Source organism: Mustela putorius, unplaced genomic scaffold, assembly GCF_011764305.1.
Source record: "Mustela putorius furo isolate JIRA1106 unplaced genomic scaffold, ASM1176430v1.1 tig00003898_pilon_pilon_pilon, whole genome shotgun sequence".
NCBI lineage: Eukaryota > Metazoa > Chordata > Mammalia > Carnivora > Mustelidae > Mustela > Mustela putorius.
In genome coordinates this window covers 20,071,182-20,094,123 of record NW_025422047.1, presented here as the reverse complement: position 1 = coordinate 20,094,123, position 22,942 = coordinate 20,071,182, and the positions used below count along the sequence as shown (strand labels likewise).

At 39.6% G+C, this 22,942-nt stretch overlaps 1 non-coding gene and 1 gene segment (V, D, J or C); both read right to left on the bottom strand.

The window, feature by feature from the left end:
- Window positions 1-3,235: 3,235 nt before the first annotated feature.
- On the bottom strand, window positions 3,236-3,378 carry LOC123388396. The gene has a single exon (XR_006602944.1). It is a non-coding gene; the product is annotated as a small nucleolar RNA SNORA67 (small nucleolar RNA).
- Window positions 3,379-20,980: 17,602 nt separating this feature from the next.
- Window positions 20,981-21,967, bottom strand: LOC123388330. The segment is given in 2 exon segments: window positions 20,981-21,417; window positions 21,580-21,967. Coding segments are annotated over 2 exon segments (450 nt in total).
- Window positions 21,968-22,942: the final 975 nt, after the last annotated feature.

The window sequence follows — 22,942 nt, the reverse complement described above, 5'->3', positions numbered from 1 at the left end:
CAATGATATTTTAATAGCATTGTATGGTGACAGATGGTAGTTATCTTTATGGTGATCATAGCAAGATGTATAAACTTGTAGAACCACCATGTTCTACACCTGAAAGTAATGTGACGTTGTGTGTCAGCTACACTCAAATAGAGGATTTTTTTAAAAACCCAAAATATCCTATCTTCTTCAGCCTTGAGAAGTGGAAGTTATTGATATCTGCCTTTCAAAGTCTAATAATCGCCAAGCAAATCCTGTGTAAATACAGGCAATTGTACTTAATGTTGAAACAGTTCAGAGCCACCAAATGGGGATATTACTTTGAAATCACAGTTAGATGTTACTGGAGTATATGTTGGACATTTTTCCTGCCCGAAAAAGTACCAACTTTCTTCTACTTACTTTTTACTATCCTTTTATTTTAGTTTAATAGACTGGGAGGTAGCAATTTTATCAGCTCTACTAGAATAAAGCTGCAGAATCATTCACTTCTGTCTCCTTGTTACAAACCATCCCTGCCTTGGTCTTTAGGAAGATGAAACGCCTCCTTGGAATTAGGATGCGCTGTGGCTGAGATCTCCCATTTGTCCCTCTGTACCAACTCCTTTCCTTCCTCCTTCACTGCCCTCCCAGGGAGCTGTAGACCCATATTTTTACTGGTACAATTAGTGAGCTGCATTTCTAGAAGTTCATCTTATAACAGAGGAATCGTCTTCTCCAGTGTATGTGGGAAATACCTGGAAAGAAAGCGGAGATGATTCCACAAGGGGCTGAGATTGTTACCACTGTTCATGTCAAGAGATGTGGGAGGAGGAACCAGGGAACACGGTGTGACAGAGCCTGCAGCAGGGTTCAGGAGCAGGTGGCAGGTGCCCTGAGAGCACTGTGCGCCTGCACAGATGTAGATGGCGGCATCCACAGGCTGAGCTGCAGTGATGAGCAGGGAGCTGTCTTTTCTCATCTCACCAAACCAAGCTGTTAGTCTCTTGTGCTTCTTCATTTCTCCTCCCTTAGATAATGTCATCAAGTGGACTGGACCTTCCCCAAGCCTCTGTCTGTACCACTGAAAGCTGGGGAAAGTGCTCGTGGAGTTGCAGTAGGCAGTGAAATTTTCTCCCTCCTGGATGCTTAGAAAGCGAGGACTCTGTTCCAGTTGCTGGGTGCTCTCCCCTGTTTAAAACCAAAGCAGTGGGCGCTGGGGAAGGGCCCTGGGGCCTCTTTCTCAGCCTGATAAGATTTTTCCTTGCTCCGATCCCCCTTCTCCTTCCCCCACTCTCTCCCTTTCTTCCTTTAATTTTCCCTTGGATTTTCAGTTAATATAACCGGGAACTTGTCAAACTCACATGCCAATTGAATCCAAAGGACCAACACTGAGCATTTCAGGAGCATCTCTTCTTTCTGTCACAGGATGGCCTTGGTCACTGACTTTAGCTGCCCATAAAAGATCCCCTCCTAAAGGAGGCTTTTTTGAGCTGGGTTAACTCTTGCCACCCACGTTGCTTTGGATAAAAAGGCAGAGGTCTCTGTGTGGCAGCCAATCGAATCACTCCCCCCCAGCCTCCCCTTCCTCCACCTTCACACTCTGCTTTGACTCTGGGAAGGATTTTGCCTTTTGAAATAGTACCCTCCTGTGGAGAGATGGGAAAGTGATTTACTTTCAATAATGTTTCTCTTTCTCCCAATTTCACTGGGTATGCACAAAAATCAAGATTTAAGTCGAGTCTAATGACCTTTTTCAGAAACGGAAAACACATTCTTCAAAAAATCATTTTCAGACAGAATAACAGCGATAAAGGAAATATCATCTTACCATTTCTGGTATCCTTAACAAGCATGTGAGCAGTACTGTGTCCGCAAACTGTATTTCTAGATGTGTGTGTGTGTTGTATTGTGCTTGAAACTACAGTATATTTTTTAGGTCAATATGGCATAGGTAAGCACCCGGTCATAAACCCATTTTTGCCAAATTAAAGATGAATAACCCTGTTGTATATTACTTTTTTTTTTTAAGATTTTACTTATTTACTAGAGAGAAAAAGACAGAGATAGAGAGAGAGAGAGGTCAGTAACAGGGAGGAGAGGAAGAAGGAGACTCCCTACTGAGCAAGGAGCCTTTTGGGGAACTTGATCCCAGGACACTGAGATCACAACCTGAGCCGAAGGCAGACACTTAACCGACTGAGCCACCCAGGTGCCCCAACCTTGTTGTATATTATTTAATTAAGAATACTTTTCTGATATCCTATTGCATTACTCTTCCATTAGGTCCCTGACTTATGATCAGCAAAGTCTTCAACACATAGTATTGTGATTGTATTTGTTGGATTCCCCTACAAGTTCCTCGACAAAAAGATCGTACCATTTTTACTTTTGTGGCCTTAGCAATTGCTAGGCAGAAAAATGTCGATACATAGTTAACAAACTATTGAATGAATGCGTGAGAGAGTGTGTGTACATTAATCTAGTGATTCAAGTATGTATATATTGTGATGTGAATGTAGTTTGTATTCAGATCTCATAAATCTTGGGTAAATGGCATCATGGTTGTTTTAGCTACTGCTCACACCCATTGGTAAAGATCACTGGTGTTGGCCATGTGACTAGTTGTATCCAAGTATAATGAGATTTTGTTTGGTATGAAGGGTGTCCAGGTGAATGTTTTTCTTCCTTCTCTGCCATCTTATGTTCCATCTGGTACTACTGAGTTTTAAGTACTACATCATCGTTTTGTTATGAGTTATAGTAGTCATAATATCTGACTTAAGATATTAAGCCACACTATTTAACTACTCATGTTCTTTTTTTTTTTTGCCTCAAAAAGTGACATTTATTCAAAGAAAAAAAAAAGGAAAAAAATGACAAGATGTCCCTCCCTTGGATCCCTTCCCTCCCCCCTCCTGCTCCTCTTCAGCCCCCCAGACTGGGTGGGGCTAAGTAGCAGGACAGCCCCTCTAATGAGGTCAGCAACACTGAGGGGCATCTCCTCAATGGAGGTGTTGTAGAAGGCCTCGATGTCTTGAAGAGTCCTCTTGTCTTCTTCTGTCACCATGTTAATAGCCACATCCTTAGGGCCAAATCATCCACCAGGACCTATTCTGTGGTTATAGTTTTCCCTGTTGGTGGGAAGGTCATAGTTGATGACTAAAGAAATCTGCTGCACGCCAATGCCTCTGGTCTACGTCAGGAGAGAGGACACATCAGCATGAGCTTGAGGAGGGGACCCAATTGAGCCGGAAGGGACTGGAGTGAGTGTACACAGCCAAAGGAAAACAAGGGAAACAGAAATGCTCTCTCCACCAGCAACCGCAAACATGCCAGATTTTCTTCCAGGTTGTAACTTTCCTGAAGAGGGACATGAGCAGGCCCCCTGGAGAGGGAATCAGCTTGCGTAACTACTCATATTCTGAAGTAAAATAGAATCACTATCAACCTCAGTCAGTCGTCAAAGAAATGTTTCTTTTGGTGCCCATTATAAATGGATCTGTTTGTAATCATACATAAAAATGAAAATTAAAACTAGTCATGCACAAACAGCACAATGATCTGTCTCACGTATAATTGTTACTGATCTTCAAGTTCAGCTGCCCATTTCACAAAAGTCCAGTACTCAAGAGATGAGTTTTGACTGAAAAGAAATATGAACTTTATTCAGGAGGCTAGCCACCTGGGGAGAAGGCAGACTTTTCTTGAAGAGATTTTATTAAAGGTCTAAAGAGGTAGCCCAACAAAAATTTGTTTGGGGGTAGCTTGCCCACTTGTCTTTACACACGAAGAGTTAAGTGAGAAGCATGAGAACTAGAATAGTGCTCTGAAGCTAGAGAGGAAAGGGCTGAGGTCAACTGTTGACCCTGGGGCGTTCCCCCCATTTCTCAGAACTTAAAAAGAACCACTGAGTCCCTCAAAGGCATGTAGCCATGACAGCCTTTTGGCCCATATTATGGATGGTTCTCTCCTGGATCCGCCCTGCAGAAGAAGTGTGGTAGAAGGAAACAAAGTTCATGGTGACAGTTTTGTATTCTTTTCAGTGCCACAAAGTTTCTCAAGGGAGCGTAGAACTCATTAAAACAAATAGCATGTTGAATATTAAAAACAAATTATACAAAATCTTTTGGTGGTAGAGGAATATATTCTGACTAAATGTTTGATGTCGGAATCAGACATATTTAGATTGATACTGCACCACTGCCAATTACCAGTAAGGTGACATCGGTTTACTTCACCCACTCATCTAATAGCTTCCTATGCAGTAGAATGGGGTTTACATTACTTATTCCATGTGTATGTATTGAGGATACACTGGGATTATGTACATAAATCAGACTGTGTTTCAATCAACCTATTTAGAGGATTCCCTGTAGCACATCTCTACTCCTCATATTCCTCTGCAATAGGTCTTAGCAAAAGGTCCAGCTGGGTCCTTATTCAGAAAAATCCAAGAGCATGTCACAATCATCCTAACTGAAAACACCCAGACTGTGTGAGCATCCTGCCCTCTGACAAGGGTCATGTGAAGAGGTAGGATAAGCACACAAGATCCAATTAGTCACCTTTCCCTTTTTAATCAGTTGGTATACAAAATATCCAGGTAGATCAAAAGATGTATTTTTGATTTGGTAAACTTAATAAACTATGCATACAACTAGCAGTGCTATCAACCCCTCTAAAAACTTTATATAAATCAACTCCTTTAATCCCACTGACAACACTAGGAGGTAGCTAATATTAATCTCATTTTTACTGAGGAGCAAATTAAGGTAGAGAGAGGATAAGCTGCTCCCCAAGATCATAAAGCAGTCAGGCTTCAAATCTAGGCAGATTTGAATCTATGCTAAAAATTGCATAAACTTGACCATCTTAGATTACTGTCTCTCAGGTTGTGTAAACTTGGCCACGAGGGGGTCAGCAGACCAAGAGCATCACCTGGGAACTTGTTAGAAATGCAGATCTACAGGGCCTACTAAATCATAGTCTGTAGTTTAATAAGATCCCCACATGATCAAAGTTTGAAGAACTCTGATAAGGAAGTGGTAGAGTGACCACTCCAGATCATTGTGTTCTTTGTAGAAAATAAATATGCATCCAAGGATCATGGTGGATTCAAGAAAAATAATATACACTTAGCTATTAAAACTACCTTGAATTTATGAATATTCTAATATATATTTCCTCTTGAAGCAGCTGTAGATATTCATCTCCTTGACTTGCTTTCACAACTCAACCACTGAGATATTTTTATTCCCTTAACTTAAGTCTGTAATGTGGATGCTGGAGATATCTTGTGTTTTTATCTCCTAAATCTCGGCCTAGGAAATCTTTTCTATCCAAGGCTGAGATTACATCTTTTCTTTCCAAGAAAAACATCTCATATCTTGCTCAATTTATTCAAGTCAACTTGTAGCTTTACACAGTTCTGAAGGTGCTTTCTGTGCAGAGCTAGAGCTTCATTTTGGGGTCTAGGATTTAGTGCCTTTGGGTGTTCACAGGTGCTATTAATTAATTAACTGGCCTGTGTTTCTAGCTGACTCATCAACACCACTGTCTCTAACTCTGTTTTATATGAATAACTGTACATTGACCAGATTGCAATTTTTTATCCAATCCATTTCAGAAATAGTGTACATTTTACACTACCCACACAATGAAACTCATCCCATTATTTTTATAATTCTTTATGAGTTTCTTATTAGTTGATCAAGGGACATCTTAATTTTATTAATTTTTTTATTTTTTATAAACATATAATGTATTTTTATCCCCAGGGGTACAGATCTGTGAATCGCCAGGTTTACACATTGCACAGCACTCACCATAGCACATACCCTCCCCAAAGACATCTTAATTTTAGAATACATTTTAGACCTTTCAGAGTAGAGGAGGAAACCTGTCTATGATTGCAGATTAGGGATGAATAGACAAGAGTCCAAAGTCAGTTTCCTCTTGCGTCTTCATTTTAGGTACCACAGAAAAGCAGAAAAAGGGAATGGTGAGATGGGACAGAGAAAGAAATGTCCATGTAGGTATGGAAGAAACCAGAGCAAAAGTAAAATGCTCACGTGGCACCTCGGGTGGTACACACAGTTAAGTGGCTGACTCTTGTTTCTGCTCAGGTCATGATCTCAAGGATGTGAGATATAGCCCTGTGTTGGACTCAGCAGAGTCTCCTTCAGATGCTCCCTCCCTCAGCCCCTCCTGCTCATGTTCTCTCTCTCTCTAAGATAAATAAATACATCTTAAAAAAAAAGTAAAATATTCACATTGCAAGTCCCATTCATGCAAGGGTGGGAAATAAGTTGATATAATCAACATTTAGGAGATGGGAAATTATGAAAAACCATTGCTATAACTCAGTGTGTAGGTCTGATTGATCTAAAGCATCACATTATGTAATGTCAAAAAATGAGAGGATAAACTGAGTTACTGACATGGCTGATGCAGAGGAAGAGAAGTTGACAAATTAAGGCAGAGGTAGCTACATTATCAAATATATATATTTACATTCTGAGATATTTTTTTCAGACTCAAAAATATTTGACTCACTGGGGTTGCTTTTTTTTTTAAATTTTTTATTTTTTATAAACATATATTTTTATCCCCAGGGGTACAGGTCTGTGAATCACCAGGTTTACACACTTCACAGCACTCACCAAAGGACATACCCTCCCCAATGTCCATAATCCCACCCCCCTTCTCCCCAAACCCCCTCCCCCCAGCAACCCTCAGTTTGTTTTGTGAGATTTTTCAAAACACCTGTTGAAGACAAGTTTGCTGCCTCAACACCGGATCACAACCCCAGCAGCAGGATGGGAAACAGACTGCAGGTTTCCAAAGGACACAGAACACAGAGCCTGGGAGGCAGAAGTGTGCGGGGAGCTCTGAGTTTCCTTCTTAGCAAGGGTAGCTCTTAGTTTCTCCCTTCTTTTCTAACCCAAATTAAATTTATTACAAATAGGATATTGGCCATCCTTCCTGGGATTCTGCTTATACCTGGGAAATATACAAAGAAACAGGAATAGCACCTTCAACCTCTCTCCTGCTTTGACATGCAGAGTTCAAGAACCCAGTTCCCTGTTGATTGGCAAGGCAGCATAAGACATCTAAGTTTAATCTTACTATAGAATTTAGACCATTTTTGTACCCTTCTTGCAGGAAACCCTGAATGATCCCAAATGAGCATGACTATGTTACTTCCCTTAGCCTGTTGGGAAAGTCTTTGACAGCTTCGGTGCCCACATCCAAGGCGAAGCCTCAAGATCCAAGCTGCAGACGCCAGGGTCTTTTCCATTGGTTCTGGCTGAGTAACCAAACCTAAGATGCTTTAAGTTCAAGATCTTAAACTTCAAGAAATAGAATGATGTGTGTTGTTATGAACATAATCAGAGATAAGCTCCACTCTTTGCCAATCATCATTCACACAAACTGTAAATGGTGTCACTTGGATCTATGAGTGGAAGCACAAACATGACCCTCTTGGAGATGATTCATAAATATTAAAAATATTATCCAATATGCAGTAAATTGTTTCTTTTAAGTGGGGTATTCCAAGTAGAAGACTTCTGCCTTCAGGCTTATGGAGACCCAAGAATCTCTTGCAAGGCTGAGAATTCTTCCTAAAGTCACCAAATAACCTTCTCTCTCTGGGTCTTACTAAATCTAAAAGAATTGTCCAGAAACAATGATCTGCCCCTCCCATTCCCCCTCACCCCTCCCCACTCTCCCCTGCTCTGGGACCTGGAGACCCCGCTCTCCTCTCCTGACCACTTTCTTTTTCCTATTTCCTACCACAAACCCTCTGTTCAACCTCTACCGCTTCCATAAACTGTATACATTCCTGAATAAATTTACGTTTTTCAAAACAAGCCAGAAGAAATACAGCTTTCTTGCTAGACATCATCATTTACATGTTGAGGCAGAGACACACCACTTCCTCAAACACAAGTGAGAGGGAAGGAGAAAGGCACAAGGAGAAATAAAATATAAACAAACACAGCAAAATAATGGCAAACTATATTTATGTGTACAAATAAATATATATACACAAAACCCCATCCACATAGGTGTGTGTGTATATACTTTCCCATCATATCAAGGTATTTATGCTTATTAACTCCCCAATGTTCAACAGGCATCAGAGTATATCTATCTGGTGATTGGACAGCTGAACAGTCATATGTGCTGAGTTGTTTCAAAGTATTTCTCCCAGTTTTCTCTATTTCCCCCTGCCCTTCCTCCACCCTGCCCGTCCTTGACATGGGTATACAGGAGAATATTCCCATAATACCATAAATTTAAATTATTTGGCTTAAATTTACAACCAGGAATAGTTATAACTTACTCTTCATAATGTACTAGATGTGTGATTATAGAAAAAGTTAGTTATGTTTTCTGGGCCTTCTGACAGTTAAATGAGATGTGAGCATGTTGTTCTATTGTTATATTGGGATGCAGTCTATGAAAAGTAAAGGGAAAGTGGATATGTTACTATAGAAAAGGGTCATATACTCTCCCATCCACTCCATTCTGAATGTATGTGCTCCTGGTATGCTGGTTCTGCTAATCCATGGCTGCTCTGAGTCATGGTTTACTGTTCAGCCTTATCATTTGTTCCTAGGCTTGACCTTCTACGTGACTTGAAAATTCTTGTGTTTGATCTTCAGAGGCTAAGGGAAAGCACAGTGGCACAGTTCCCTTAATAATTAGTGTTCCACCTTGTGTGAAAACATGTTACGTGTTTACCAGTTACCTCAGAATATCCTAGTGCAGTTCAACATGTGTATACAGCGTTCATTTTGTGGCAGATCATCATAACTGGTAATTTTTTAAAAACGATTTTGTTTTTATTTTAGTTGAGAGAGAGCATGAGTAGGGAGAAAGGCAGAGGGAGAAGCAGGATCCCCGCTAAGCAGGGAGCCAGACTCTGTCCCAGGACCCTGGGACCATGACCTGAGCCAAAGGCGGACAGTTAACCGACTGAACCACCCAGGTGCCCTTGTAACTGGTAATTTTTTAAGAGATAAAAGAATAAAGTTGTTTCTTCTAAGCAATGCTTTACTTGTTTTCTGTTGTTGTTTAGCAGCGTGTTCTATAAATAGGTATCAGTAAGATCAAATCTGTAGATAGTATTGTGCAAGTCTACTATATTCCTTCTGATTTCTGACTATGTATTGAGCACAAAGGGTGAAGGTCTGCAAGTGTAATTATGGATTTGTCTATTTTTCCTTTCAGTTCTAATAGTTTTGGCTTCCAGTGTTCTGAAGCGCTATTGTTAGGAGCATACACATTAACATTGTTATGTCTTCTTCCTTTTTTTTAAAATTTTTTATTTTTTATAAACATATATTTTTATCCCCAGGGGTACAGGTCTGTGAATCACCAGGTTTACACACTTCACAGCACTCACCAAAGCGTTGTTATGTCTTCTTAAGTATGTAATATCCCTCTTCATTTCTGAAATATTTCTTTTTTTGAAGTCCAATTTGTCTGACATTAATAGTCTTCTCAAATTAGTATTTGCTTGGATGTCCTCTTCCATACTCTATTTTTAAGCTTTCTATGTCATTATATTTAACATGGGCTTCATGGAAATAGAACTGAAGTGGGTTAAAAAAACTCATACTGGCAATCTTTGTCTTTAAACTTCTTTAAGTTTGTGTATTTAGACTATTTGTGTTTAATGTAATTATTGATGTGGTTAGATTTAGATCTATTATTTCATTGTTCACTTTCTGTTTGCGTCCTCTATTTTTGTTCCTTGGCATCCTGTTATCTCTTTGCTATTCGACTTTTTCTTTTTGTAGTTTTGTATTTTTAGTGGCTTCCTAAGGATGTTTTAAACCTAAGTTTTAAAGAATCACATTGGCTGCTTGTTATGGACTAATATGTCCCCCCACCCTAATTCATTTATTGAAACCCACCCCCTAATATGATGTTAACCAGAGGAAGCTGTTAAAGTGGTAGTTGGGTCTTTAAAGATTTTAAAGATTAGGATCTATTTACATGTCCTCAAGGCAATGGATCAAACTTCTGATGAGACAGAAAACATTGGAATATGTACCAAAGGTAGAAGGATCAAGTTTTGATAAGAGGGGAAATAGTTATTTCCAGTTTTATTGAAAAGAAGGAGGACAGGATCTGTTTAGATTGTAACAAGTTTTTAAAGTGTGACGGCAGAAAGTTGAAATGTTTATTAATTTCTAATGGAATCTTATTTGTTCTTATAAACAGAAATTAAGTGTCTCCCAAGAAAACAAATGGAGGAAGTTCTGGATTAAAAAGTCTGGGGAGTGTGAGAATTTTTGAAATAGTTATAGGAAATGACAGCGGGAGATGATTACAGAGAATACTTCTGAGGCAACACTGGGGGCCTGGTTAGTGTCAAAGATGACAGCATGTCTTAATGGCACCAGTCTGCACACTTGTGTGATTATTTTGAACTCTGCTTATCAGATAAAGCATACATTAGGAGAAAGCAGATACTGATCCATAATTAGGAATTAATAAAGCCACTGATAGGACACAGAACTGGGGAGAGAAAACATTGGGTAATGACTAAAAGTTGATTGAAGTAAGGCCATGGAATTCAGATGGTGTAGATAAGCAAATGAAAAATAGGGGGCTTCTGGGTGGCTCAGTCAGTTAAGTGCCTGATGCTTGATTTCTGCTCAGGTCATGATCTCAGGGTCATGAAATTGTGCCCTCTGTGGGGCTCTGCTCTGTGTGTGGAGCCTGCTTGGGATTCAGTCTCTCCCTTTCCCCTCCCACCCGCACTCACCCCTCTTGCTCTTTCTCTGAATTAAAAAAAAAAAAATGCTTCTGAGAAATAACAGGACATTAAAGAGATCCAGGAACCAAATGGTCATATATAGCCAAAGAATAAGCCAGTGGATATGGCTGAAAGTAAGCATGTGAGGTTTTAGACCTGATGTAAGATTTCATTGGTGGAACAATATCTAACCAGAGAATTATCATGGGATATTTCTAGAGTGTGGGTACAGGAATTAATGGCTAAAGGGGATTCTAATTAACAGTCTTTACAATTGATTAATTCAGGCTTTCTCTGAATGGCCCTTGTGGACACTTAAGTCATGTGGTATTTTAGATTACACTGGGCTCCTAACTGTGTTATAACCTTCAATATATAAGGAAAAGTATCTGGTGTTTATAAAGATGCAAAAAGAAGTGGGGAAAGTAGGGGTGAGAGGTATAGAGACGATGGTCGATGGTCTGGGTTTTGTGGGTGGTGGTGAAGAGAATGCTGCTCTCTCTAAATCTGAGGTGTTTTAGGTGAGGGAGAATAAGGAACAACCACAAGAGAAAGAGTCACGCTTGGTTAAAGCGTGGAAGCACGTTCCACAGGGGCTACTGGATGTCTGTTTGCAACAGATTGGGAATTTAGAGGACACAGCAGAAACTTTTCATTGGAGGGTAAGAGACAGTTATGTCAGCTTAAAAAAATAAGATCCCCTGGGGCCTCATTCCTCTCTGGAAAGAGTCGATCACAGGAAGGATTGGATGTGCTTGCAAGGGGTCTTAGTACAGAGAATCACAGCCACAGTAAGATTAGCTGGTGCTCAAGTCTCTCAGCAGGTGTCAAGAATCAGCAAAATTTGGCTATCTAGCTGAATCAGCTCTCACACACTGCATTGCATCCCACTCCAAAATCTGCATCTGCTTCTAATTATAGATAGAAGCCTTAGAGGAAAGCATGTCTACCTCCCATTCAAAACGCATGTGGCAGAGGACACACCTGGAGCATAGTCCCTGAAGTCCCACTATCGCTGCCCTCATTGCTTGTACATAATTGCCTGGATCTCAGCAACAGAAGCTGTAATGTGCAAGGAGAGTCTGGGATGTCTATTCTGGATGACTGTGAATCTTCTTTCTTTCCCATCTATTTCTGTTGGTGTTAAGGACCTGACTCTCCTACTTTGTTTCTGAACATCATTCCTCTCTTATATTCTTTTGCTTCCTATTTAACATGAAGCCCAAAGGCAACAATTCCAAAGCTCTTTTATAGACGCCATCGAGCAACACATTCCTCTCTCTTCCATTTCAACATCCTGCCAAATACAAAGACTGGCTGAACTCCCTCATACACCATCATAACAAACTGGAACCACACACTAGATTCTAGGGTACTGTTAATTTGGGAAAGGTGTTGGCTAACAAATCGCATTGACCACATAATTTACCATGATGCCATGAGAGTCTTTTCAGGTTATGGATGGTTTTGCTTGTCCCCTACAAATAGTGAATTTACTTCTTGATCCTTCTAAACAAAATCTGGATGTTCTTTTAGTTATCAATATTCCTAGATAAAAACACATACTTTTGTCAGACCTTTACTGAGTATTATACATAAGCAATGAATCTTGCAACACTGCATCAAAAACTAATGATGTATTTTACAGTGCCTAACATAACACAATAAAAAATTTTTTGTCTTATGCTTTTTCTAAGAGTTTTACAATTTAACATTTTACATTTGTCTGTGATACACTTTAGGTTGATTTTATTAACTTAGTTTTTATGAAGTGTGAAGCTTAAATCAAGTTTCATTTTTCTTGCCGACGGAGGTCCACTTGCTCCAAAACCATAGATGGAAAAGATGATCTTTCCTCCATTTAGTTTCTTTGGCACTTTTGTAAAAGAAAAAAAAAAATCAGTCTTGTATATTTGTGTGGATCTATTTATGGGTTCTCTAGTTTTTACATTGATCTATATCTCTATCTCTGCACCATTAACACATCATTTTGATTACTGTAGCTGTGGTTTGAAGCCACATAGACTGATTGCTCCCACTTTATTCTTCTTTTCTCAAGATTCTTCCAGGTATTCTAGTATTCTGCCTTTTCATATAAATTTTAGAATAATCTTGCATATATGTATAAAAAACCCTGTATGAATTTCAACAGGAACTATGTAAAATGTATTTATCATTTTGAGGAGAATTGACATATCTATCATTTTGAGCCTTTTAATTTACTAACACAGGAGGTGTCTTCATTTGTCTTCTTTGATTTCCTTCATCAACATTTTGGAGTTTACAGCACAAAATTTTGATAAATGTTTTATTAGATTTACACCTACGAGTTTGGGATCCTTTTGAAGCATTGTAAATTGCATTATATTTTTAATTTATGTGTTTACATGTTCACTGCTAACATATAGAAATGCATTTGACTTTTGTATGTTTATCTTGTATCCCATAACCTTGTTGAACCCACTGAATAGTTTTAGGATATTTTTTGTATATACATCAGAATTTTCTACATTAGACAATAATGTTATCTACAAGGAGTGGAAGTTTTACTTCTTTTCTGATCTATATGATTGTCTTTACTTGTACCTACTTTACTGCACTGGCTCGAGCATCTAGCATTATGTTGAATTAAACTGACAAGTGTGAATAACCTTATCTTTTTCCTGATCTTAGTGCAAAAGTGTATAGTATTTTACTGGTGAGCATACCATTAGCTATTGAGGAAGTCCCCCACTACTCTTATGTTACTCAAAGTTTTTACCATGAATGAGCATTGAATTATGGCCAAAAAAAAATTCTGCATAGATTAACATGATTTTTCTTTTTTAGTCTGTTAATGTGGTGGATTCCATCAATTAATTTCCAAGCACTGAAGCAGACTTGAGTCTCTGGAAAAAAAAAATCCATTTGCATTTGGTATTATTATTTTCATAAATTGATGAATTCTACTTGCTAATATTTTGTGAAGAAATTTTGTGCCTATATTCACAAGGGAAATTTCTCTGCAGTTTTCTTTTCTGTATGGTCTTTGCCTGATTTTGGTATCGGGGAAATACCAGCTTCTTAAAACGAGTTAGGAATTACTTTCTTTCTATTTTCTGGAAGAAACTGTAAAATTTATGCTAACTCTTCAAATTTTTAATAGAATTCTCCAATTAAGCTATTTGAGTCTAGAGATTTATTATTATTATTATTTAACATTTAGTTTTTCACATTTTGACTTCAGCGTTTTAAAAAAGATTTTAGTTATTCATTTAAGAGGGAGAGACAACAAACGAGAGCAGAACAGGAGGGAGGGCAGAGAGAGAAGCAGGATCCCCATGAAACAGGGAGCCAGATGTGGGACTCCATTCCAGGACCCTGGGATCATGACCTGAGTTGAAGGCAGACACGTAACTGACTGAGCCACCAGACACCCCATGACTTCAGCTTTCTATGACTTCTTCCTAAGGACAGATAAGAAGGGTTGTTCCTGGATCTCTACATCAAGGTTTGGGGACCAGTTGCAGGTGCTCTGAGAGCACTGTGTCCCTGCGCAGAAATAGGTTCCTGCATCTGCAGTCTGGGAGGCCTCCATGTGCAGAAAACTGTCCTTTCTAGACTCTCCAAACCGAGCTGTCAGTCTTTTCTGCTTTACTTCTCCGCCCTTAAGTAACGAGATCAGGAGAACAGGACCACCCCCAGGCCTCTGTTTGTACCACTGGAAGCTGGTTAAAATGCTTGAGGCATTGCAGGAAATGGTGAAGTCCTTTCCTTCTTGTAGAAGCAAAAATTGAGGATTTTGCTTTATCTCTTGTCCATTTATTTCTGTTTTAAAAAGGTGGGGGGGGGGAGACATCAGAGAAAATCGCATTGGATCCCCGTTCTCTGAGCTACAATGGCCTCTCACTCTTGCCTAATATTCTCCTTTCCAAGTCTCCCTCCCCAAGTCCCTCTCTTTTTTTTTTAGTTTCCCCCTTCCTTTGTTTTGCTCTCAATCAGAAAACCTCATTCCTGCAGGTGCCTGCTGATAATAATCCACTGTATTGGATTCTCGGGAAACAATGAGGGAAATCTCAAACTCACGTGATATTCGCATCCATAAGATCAGCACTGGTACTGTAAGTAACATCTCTCTCCTCCCTCTTCAGAAAGAGTGAACTAATCTGGGTGCCCCTAAATATGTTTCCCCTGCACAAGCGTCTTCCAGACCCAAAGAAACGTAGTCTACCGCTACCTTTTGGAGGGTAGGGGAAAGAAGTGACTGTAATTTTAAGACAGCCAATCGGACCGTTTTCCTCAGCCACTGTTGGGGGAGGGTCTATGCTTACAGATGCTGCCTCCCTGTGGCCGGACTCGAGAATTGCTGATTTTATAGCTGATTTCTTACACAGTTTCTAATTTCAATGGTGTATATATTTGTCAAGACTTGGGGAAACAAGAGTTTAATGATATTAATATTGTTTAGGGAGGAATACTTTGTCTTTTAAAAATGGATTCTGTGATTTACAACTGGGGTGTGAAAAGGAAAAAAAAATTCCATTTGTCATTTCCAGTTTCATCCAGAATTATGTAGCATGGGTCTATGCGTGTGTTAACGGAACATACGAGACCACAAATATTTTAATAAATGGGGAAAAGACTCACTTTTTTTTGTTAGGTCACTCATGATCTCTAAGGAGAAGATAAAAAGTACCGAATTCTCTGTCGTCATACAGATTACCCTGGTTGTTAATTACCCAATTTAGAGGTCATCTCTACTGCCCCACTATGTTACTTTCCCACATATTAGGGATTTTAAAACAAATAAATATAATTTGGAAAAAAAATGTCTGAAATAGCAGACATGAATTTCTCTATGAAGGCTTCCATAAAACATAACACTTGGGTAGAATAACTCCATATGTTTCCATAGATTTTCACCCTCACTTACCATAACACTTAACTGTCCTGTTTTATAATGATCTGTTCATTATCTGAGCTGCCTCGTATATCTTGAGGGTATGTACTGTATCATCCTCAACAACTGTGCTGTCCTATGTGGTAGCTACTAGCCACACGAGACTACTTAGAGTAACTAAAATTAAATAAAATTTAAAATATAGTTTCTCAGCTGTATGAGCCACATTTCAAATGCTCGGTGGTCACATAGGGCTAGTGGCTAGTGGGTATAGTAGCACAGGTATAGAACGTTTCCACCATGTCGGGAAGTTCTGTTGGACCATGCTACTCCAGAACGTGGGGTCTATGAATACAAGGAATTTTGTCTGTTTGGTTCACTGATGAGTCACGAGTAAAGTCCTGACATGTGATAGTCACTCAGTCAATATTTGTCTTTATTCATCTCAATGTTCGCAGAAACTATTCTAACACCTGGCAAAGAGTAGATACTGAAATATTTGTTAAATGATAAATTAATGTGTTGCTTTCATATACAATATGTGAAAGTTTGAACTCAAAATTTTCCAAAGACCAATCTAAAGTATCCTTCTATGAAGGTAAACAATCAAGGGTTGGTTGTAGCTATTTAGAAATGTTAGTTTGGAGGAGTGCCTGATTGGCTCAGTCAGTTAAGCATCTGGATTCAGCTCAGGTTGTGATCCTGGGGTCCTGGGACAGAGGCCCAGGTAGGGCTTCCTGCTCAGTGGGGAGTCTGTTTTTTCCTCTGCACCCCACTTCCTCATGTTCTAAGAAATGTTACTTTGGGGGAGAAACTATTCTTTTCCTATGTCTACCATAACAAACTACCACAAATGTGGTGGCTCAAAAGAACAAAATCTTATTTACTAGCAGTGATGGATGCCAGAAGCATGAAATCAAGACGTCAGCAGGGCAGTACTCCCTCTGAATGCATTAGGGGAGAATCCTTCCCTGCCTCCTCCGGCTTCTGGTGTCCCCGGCACTCCTTGGCTTGGGGCTGCATCACTCAAACTCTTACCTCCAGCAAGAATGCGTCACAAGGCCTTCTCATCTGTGTGTCTCTTAAAAGGACACTTGCCATTTATGATTTATGACCACAGGGATAATCCAGGATGATCTTATATTGCTATTCTTAACCTAATTACATTTGCAAGGCTCTTTGTCAGATCAGGTTATATTCACAGTGTCCATGGATTAAGATGTGGGCTTATCTTTTGGGGGCCCAGCGGTTAGCCCACTATAGGAGTTTTCATGTCTTTGAAGTATTGCCATGTAAATGATTTAATAGTAGAAATCTCAACACTTCATTTAGAATCAAAGGTGGATCTGAATTTGAATCGACGCGTAATACAGAAACAGAACAAGAGGCAGTCTCTGGATGTGCCAGAAAATGAAAATCCTATGGATTAAGATAAACCTTTGGACATGCACGCTATGGAATACTTTTTCTTCCCAACAGGAGTGTTGGACATGGGTCCCAAAATGAAGACAAAGCTATCAGTGCTGTGATGGTAGACTCCTTTCCGCCCCCAAGAGCAGAAAGTGGGGAAGGGGTACCTGCAAGTGTATTCATCGTTCTGTCACAGAATGTTACAGAAGTGTAACCTGGCACAGGGAATTCTGGCGTTCTTCCCTAACACAAACTGTAGTCTCTGGTGTAACCTCTCTCTGGGTTCATCAGCCTGAAGTAGAAATTTGCTAAGTGCATTGGCAGAAGGAGTAGAAGGAATCTCTACACTCCTGGTAGGAAATGCTTGCACTGAATATAAATATAAGATAGCTCAAAGTAACAAATATTCTTGTTAAAGCTATCAGAAGGGAGGATAGATTCAAGAATATTTATTTTTACTAAAATGTTATGCGTTATCTTATGAAAGGATATCCTTCAGATAAGAAATCAATGATGCCAGGGATGCATTGGTGGCTCAGTCTTTAAGGGTCTGCCTTTGGGTTTAGGTCAAGGTCCTGGGATCTAATCCCACCTCATTCTCCATGCTCGGTGGGAAGCCTGCTCTCCCTCTTTCACCTCCCCTGCTTGTGTTCCCTCTCTCACTGTCTTTCTGTCAAATAAATAAATAAAATCTTTTTTAAAAAGTAAAAAAATAAAAGAAAGAAATCAAGAATGCTGTCTGAACTGGGACACATTGGACGCATAGATTTGTGTGCATTTGACAATAGGGAAGGTATAATCTGGGCAAAAGGGGCAGCAAATGCAAAGACACAGATTTAAGAAAGAGTTCAGTGTGTGCGTAAATGGTTAGACTTTTTAAATAGTTAATATGCATCCGGAGTACATAGTGAGAGAGCATGGAATGTGAAATTAGAAAAGAACTAGAGGGAATCTCTGGGTGGCTCAGTCAGTGAAGTGACTGCTTTCGGCTAAGGTCATGATCCCAGAGTCCTGGGATTGAGCAAATCTTCCTCCCCTCTGTTTGTGCTCTCTCTCACTCTCTCCCTTTATCACTCTTTCCCTTTCTCACTCTCCCAAATAAGTAAAAAAAATTTTTTTTAATAAGTTAAAAAAAGGAAGATAACGGGAAAACGATAAATGGCTTCATATATTTTAATATAAGATTGAATAGTTCTTCATTACCCAAAGATTAACAAGAAGTGATCTGATCAAATATATATTTTTTTAATAATTCTAGAGGCTGTGTGGTGAGATTCAAAGAGTTGAGACTAGAGGCAGCACATGATTAAGAGGCCATAGCAATCATCCAAGTGAGAGATGCTGAATGCCTGAATTAGGACAGTAGCAGGAGCATAAAGATAAGGAAATGGCTATGAGTGCTGCTTGAGAGATCAAACTGACATGACCTTGAAAATTATTGGATATGTGTTGTGCTTCATTAGCACTCTGGTACCTATCTGTCATAAGGAATGTGTTTATTCCTTTAGCTTTTTGGCAAGATGCCCCCAATGTCCGTGCTTCCTGAATTCCATGTCCCCCCTCCACAGTGAATCTGGGCAAGCTTTGTGATTCATTTTAATTGAGTCACAGCTGAGCCCGGCCTTCCGGACATTCTCTAAGGCTCCAGATATGTCACTGAGCAATTTGGGGGTGTTTCAGTCCAGTCAATCCTCAGATGTCACATGGAGCAGAAGTATTATGAGATAGTAATATGGTAGCTGTTTAAAACCATTGAGTTTTTGGGGCGGTTTGTTATGCCGCAAACTACGGGTGGCACTGAAGTCCTTTGCAGATTCTTGTTGAGGACTTGGGGGAAATTGGCAAGAATTAAAATGTTTTTCCACTATCTGATTCTTGATGGTCTCTAATAGCTCAACGTGGAACAGCTGCCTATTTCACCAAACTTCTTTTCGAATATAGTCCTTGGGCTCCTGCTCTGGCATAGAAGACATGGTGACAATGTTCGGGTATAATGTGAGCTCTGGATCTCCACAGCCCCAGGAACAGGTGGCAAATTGTTCAAGTTGGGGCCCTAAAAAAACAGGGAGATGGAAGGTTTTCTTGTTCAATGTCATTTTTATACTTCACTTGTTCTTCTCATTCCATTTACTAAACTCTAAAAAACAAACAAAAAAAAAAACCCCAAAACTGTGGGGACTATTTACAAGAACATGCCTGTATTTCTGTGAATAATCAAAGTTTAACAGATTTATTTTCAATTTCAGATCAACTTTAGAACAGAGACTGAGAATTTTTATTCATATTTCCTTGGTTACACACGACTTTTGTAAAGACATGGATTTTTTTTGTAAGGACTCTGCATTCCAGATTTTACATTTCCCCTCATACTTTTAACAGTAGATTTTCCAAATTATGTGCCACTGTATCCAGGAATTGATCACATGTGTGTAGAGAGCTTTCTTGCCTCACATCCAAAGATAAGCAAGGGGCCCAGGTAAGTTGGAGTCATGGACCAGTTCCAAGTGGCATTCTTTTTGGAAGCACTGTGTAAACATAATCTACTTCTCTATGGCCTATTACATAGAAAAGCCTGTGAAGTCTTGTATTGCAACAATGCACAAATGAACCAAACTCTGTCCTTGACGTCTTCCTTTGTCTTTTGTTTCTACCAATTCAGTTAGCTAAAGCCACAGGATCATTACTAAAAATATTCTAAATCCCTACCATTGATCTTTATGCCAATAATGATGGAGATCTTGTTTGGGAAGCTGACCCACAGCGGAACAGCGACTGGTCTCCTTCTGTGTTGTTTTATTCCACCAACACTAGTGTGCAGTGGACTGTAGGTTCTCCTCACTCAGTGTTGTATTGCACATTTCCTATTCTACACACATGCCAATGACATAACAGATTCAACCATTCCTAGTCATATGGTCAAATAAATTTATTACTACTCTGTGAATGATTTTTGAAAAAACAATCTTTCCATATGTATGTCTCCAGATACTCCATTCACCTCCTATGCCTGGAAATTACAAATGAAGAAACTTAGATCATCACAGCATTCAGGTACTTACCACAATCACAGTATAAGCTGGAGGACAGACCAAGTGTCCTAGTAAACGTCCCTTGTCAGTTCTCCTTTCAGATTTCACAAGTGATTTAAAAAAAAATACAAATGGCCAGGGATGACTGGGTGGCTCAGTTGGCCAACTCTTGATCTCAGCTCAGGTCTTGATCTCAGGGTCCTGAGTTCAAGCCCCCATGTTGGGCTACACATGGACCATGGAGGCTACGATAAATAAATAAATAAATAAATAAATAAATAAATAAATGCAAATGGCCACATATAAGAAGGAATGAAATCCAGATATTCATGTAGGGGAACATCATGTAGGGGAAAGTTTGAACTGAACCAAAACTGAAACCCTCAGTGAGTTAACAGAGACAGTATTGCCTGTTCTGGTATGAAACATTCAGATCTCCATGCCAGCAGTGAGAAGAGTGCATATTACATGCTCCATTCACACATGTGAAGAGATATGACAGAATGAGGAGCAACAATGAGGAGTAAATATTACCCTAGTTTAACCAGATTATTTTAGATAGGGCGGAGTAACCATCTAGTTCATTTGGAATTGGTTGTGCCAAGAGGAGGCAAGGGATCTAACTCAGTGATGTGGCTGATATATTGCTGGGTGTTGAGGTTCGTTGTGCTCAGTAACAGTCCAGTTAGTTGAGGGAGCTACAATGACTAGAAGACTTGTTTATCTATGTCTTCACTCTCCCCTATTATTGAAAACACTATAATTCAATGAATTTGCCTTTTCTACCCACACATGGCTCTTCTTTTTAAGACTTATTTTTTAAGAGAGAGGAAGAGCATGAGTGGGAGAATAAGAGGGAGAGGGAGAGAAAATCTCGAGCAGACACCTCTCTGAGCACCAGGGACCTGGGGCTGGATCTCATAACCATGAGATCAGGACCTGAGCTGAAACCAAGAGTCAAAGCTTCACCAGCTGTACCACTCCGGTGCCCCACACATGCTGGTGCCAGAGCAGCATCAGCTGCAGGTTTTGGTATGGGCTGCAGCTGTTTGAAAAGCACTGTGTCATGGCACAGAAGTACGTGGCTGCATCTTCAGGCTGGCATCCTCTGATGTAAAAGGAACTATAACCCTCCTGTGTATTAAGAGTGGTTCTTACTCGTCCTGTCCTCTTTTCATCCCCATTTAAAGTAACTGAAATTAGGAACATGGGGGGTTTTGCAGGTTCCCATCTGTACCAGTGTAAAGAGTAGAAATTGCTGGAAGGAAAACGGCAGGTGAAATTGGTGTTCTCTCCTTCCTGAACATGAAGCCATGGAGGATTCTGCTCCACGTTCGATACGCTGCCCACTCCTGTTGAGAAAGACAGAGTCAGGCATAGAAATTGGTCTCTCTACAGTTTCCATTTTCTTCACACTTTCCCAAGTAAAACCTAGGGGTGCCTGACTGCATCTCCCCACCCCCTTCTCTGTCATCATCCACGTTCAAAAGGTCTTCCAAATTCCAAGGACTTACCGCCACTGTGAAGCCACAGGATTAGCAGCGAGGCTGCCAAAGGACTCTTCTCCATTTCTCCTGCGCAAGGATCTCAGCAGAGGAAACGGCCTGCAGCCCAGGTCTGTGGAATATTCTGCTTCAGAAAACAGAATTCTGCATCTGGTTGCCCAGCCAATCAGAGACAAGTTCATATAAATGTCTTGGAAACACACCAACCAACTCTGCCCTAGATTCAGTTTCCTGGGGTTCAAACTGTTGTCTTGAGTCCAGCTAGCTTTAAAAGTGTTGAAGAAATACCCATGGGTTCGTAACAAAAAGAGAGTTGACAGCCCTTCAGAAGTCGGCGTTTCATCTGTTTCATCACAGACTGCCATTACTCAGCTGCAGAGAGAGTGGCAGGTGCATAGCAATCTAGGGGTTAGGAGAAGCATTTTGGTTAGAAATCTTTCTATGAATTAAAAAAAAAATTAGAACTTGCAAATCACCCCAAATTGTGAATGTTTATCCATACTAGGTGCTAAACTAATACAAAAGTCACACAAGAGTATTATTATTCCCAGTGTACAAACAAGGAAACTAAAGTTCAAAGAATTTAACTAATTAACTCAAGGTCAAACATCTGGTAAGTGGCATAATAAGAATGAGAACATAAATCTATCTCTCTCTGGAGTCTAATTTTGGAATCTGTCGTGCCACCTACATTTTTGATGCCCTATAAATGTTTTAAATGTTAGAGAATATATGTTCTAAGAATAACGGGCATCTATATTGCAATTATTTTTCCTTGTAGCCAAAAATGAGGGAAAACCCCAATATCCATCAGCTGGAAAATGGATAAATGAAATGTGGCATATTCATCAACAGAATACTATTCAACAATAAAAAGGAGTTGAATACTACTATATGCTTCAACATAGATGAATCTAAAAAATATGTTAAGGGAAAGAAGCCAGATACAAGAGTGAACCTAGTCAATCCTTCCATTTATATTAACTATTCAGAAGAGGAACCTAGAGAGAGATAAAGTAGATTCAGTGGTTGACTAGGAATGGAAACAAGGATTTAATGTAATTGGAATGAAGGATCTTTTGAGGGTGATAAAATGTTTAAAAAGGGACGATTGTAACGGTTTTATAAGTCAGTTAGTTTACTAAAAGCCATTGAACTATAAATTCAAAATGGATGTTTTATGAAACATAAGCTGTTCTTCAATAAAGCTGTTTTAAAAAGTAAATAGTAATTATGGTCTGTCTTGCCTGTGTCATAGTCCAGGTATAATTTTAGTTTGATTTAACAGACACATATTTGCCTAAACAGTGATTTTCGTGTCTAGAATTTCCCTCCAAGCTCTGAAAATTACAAAAGCAACATTCTCTGCTGT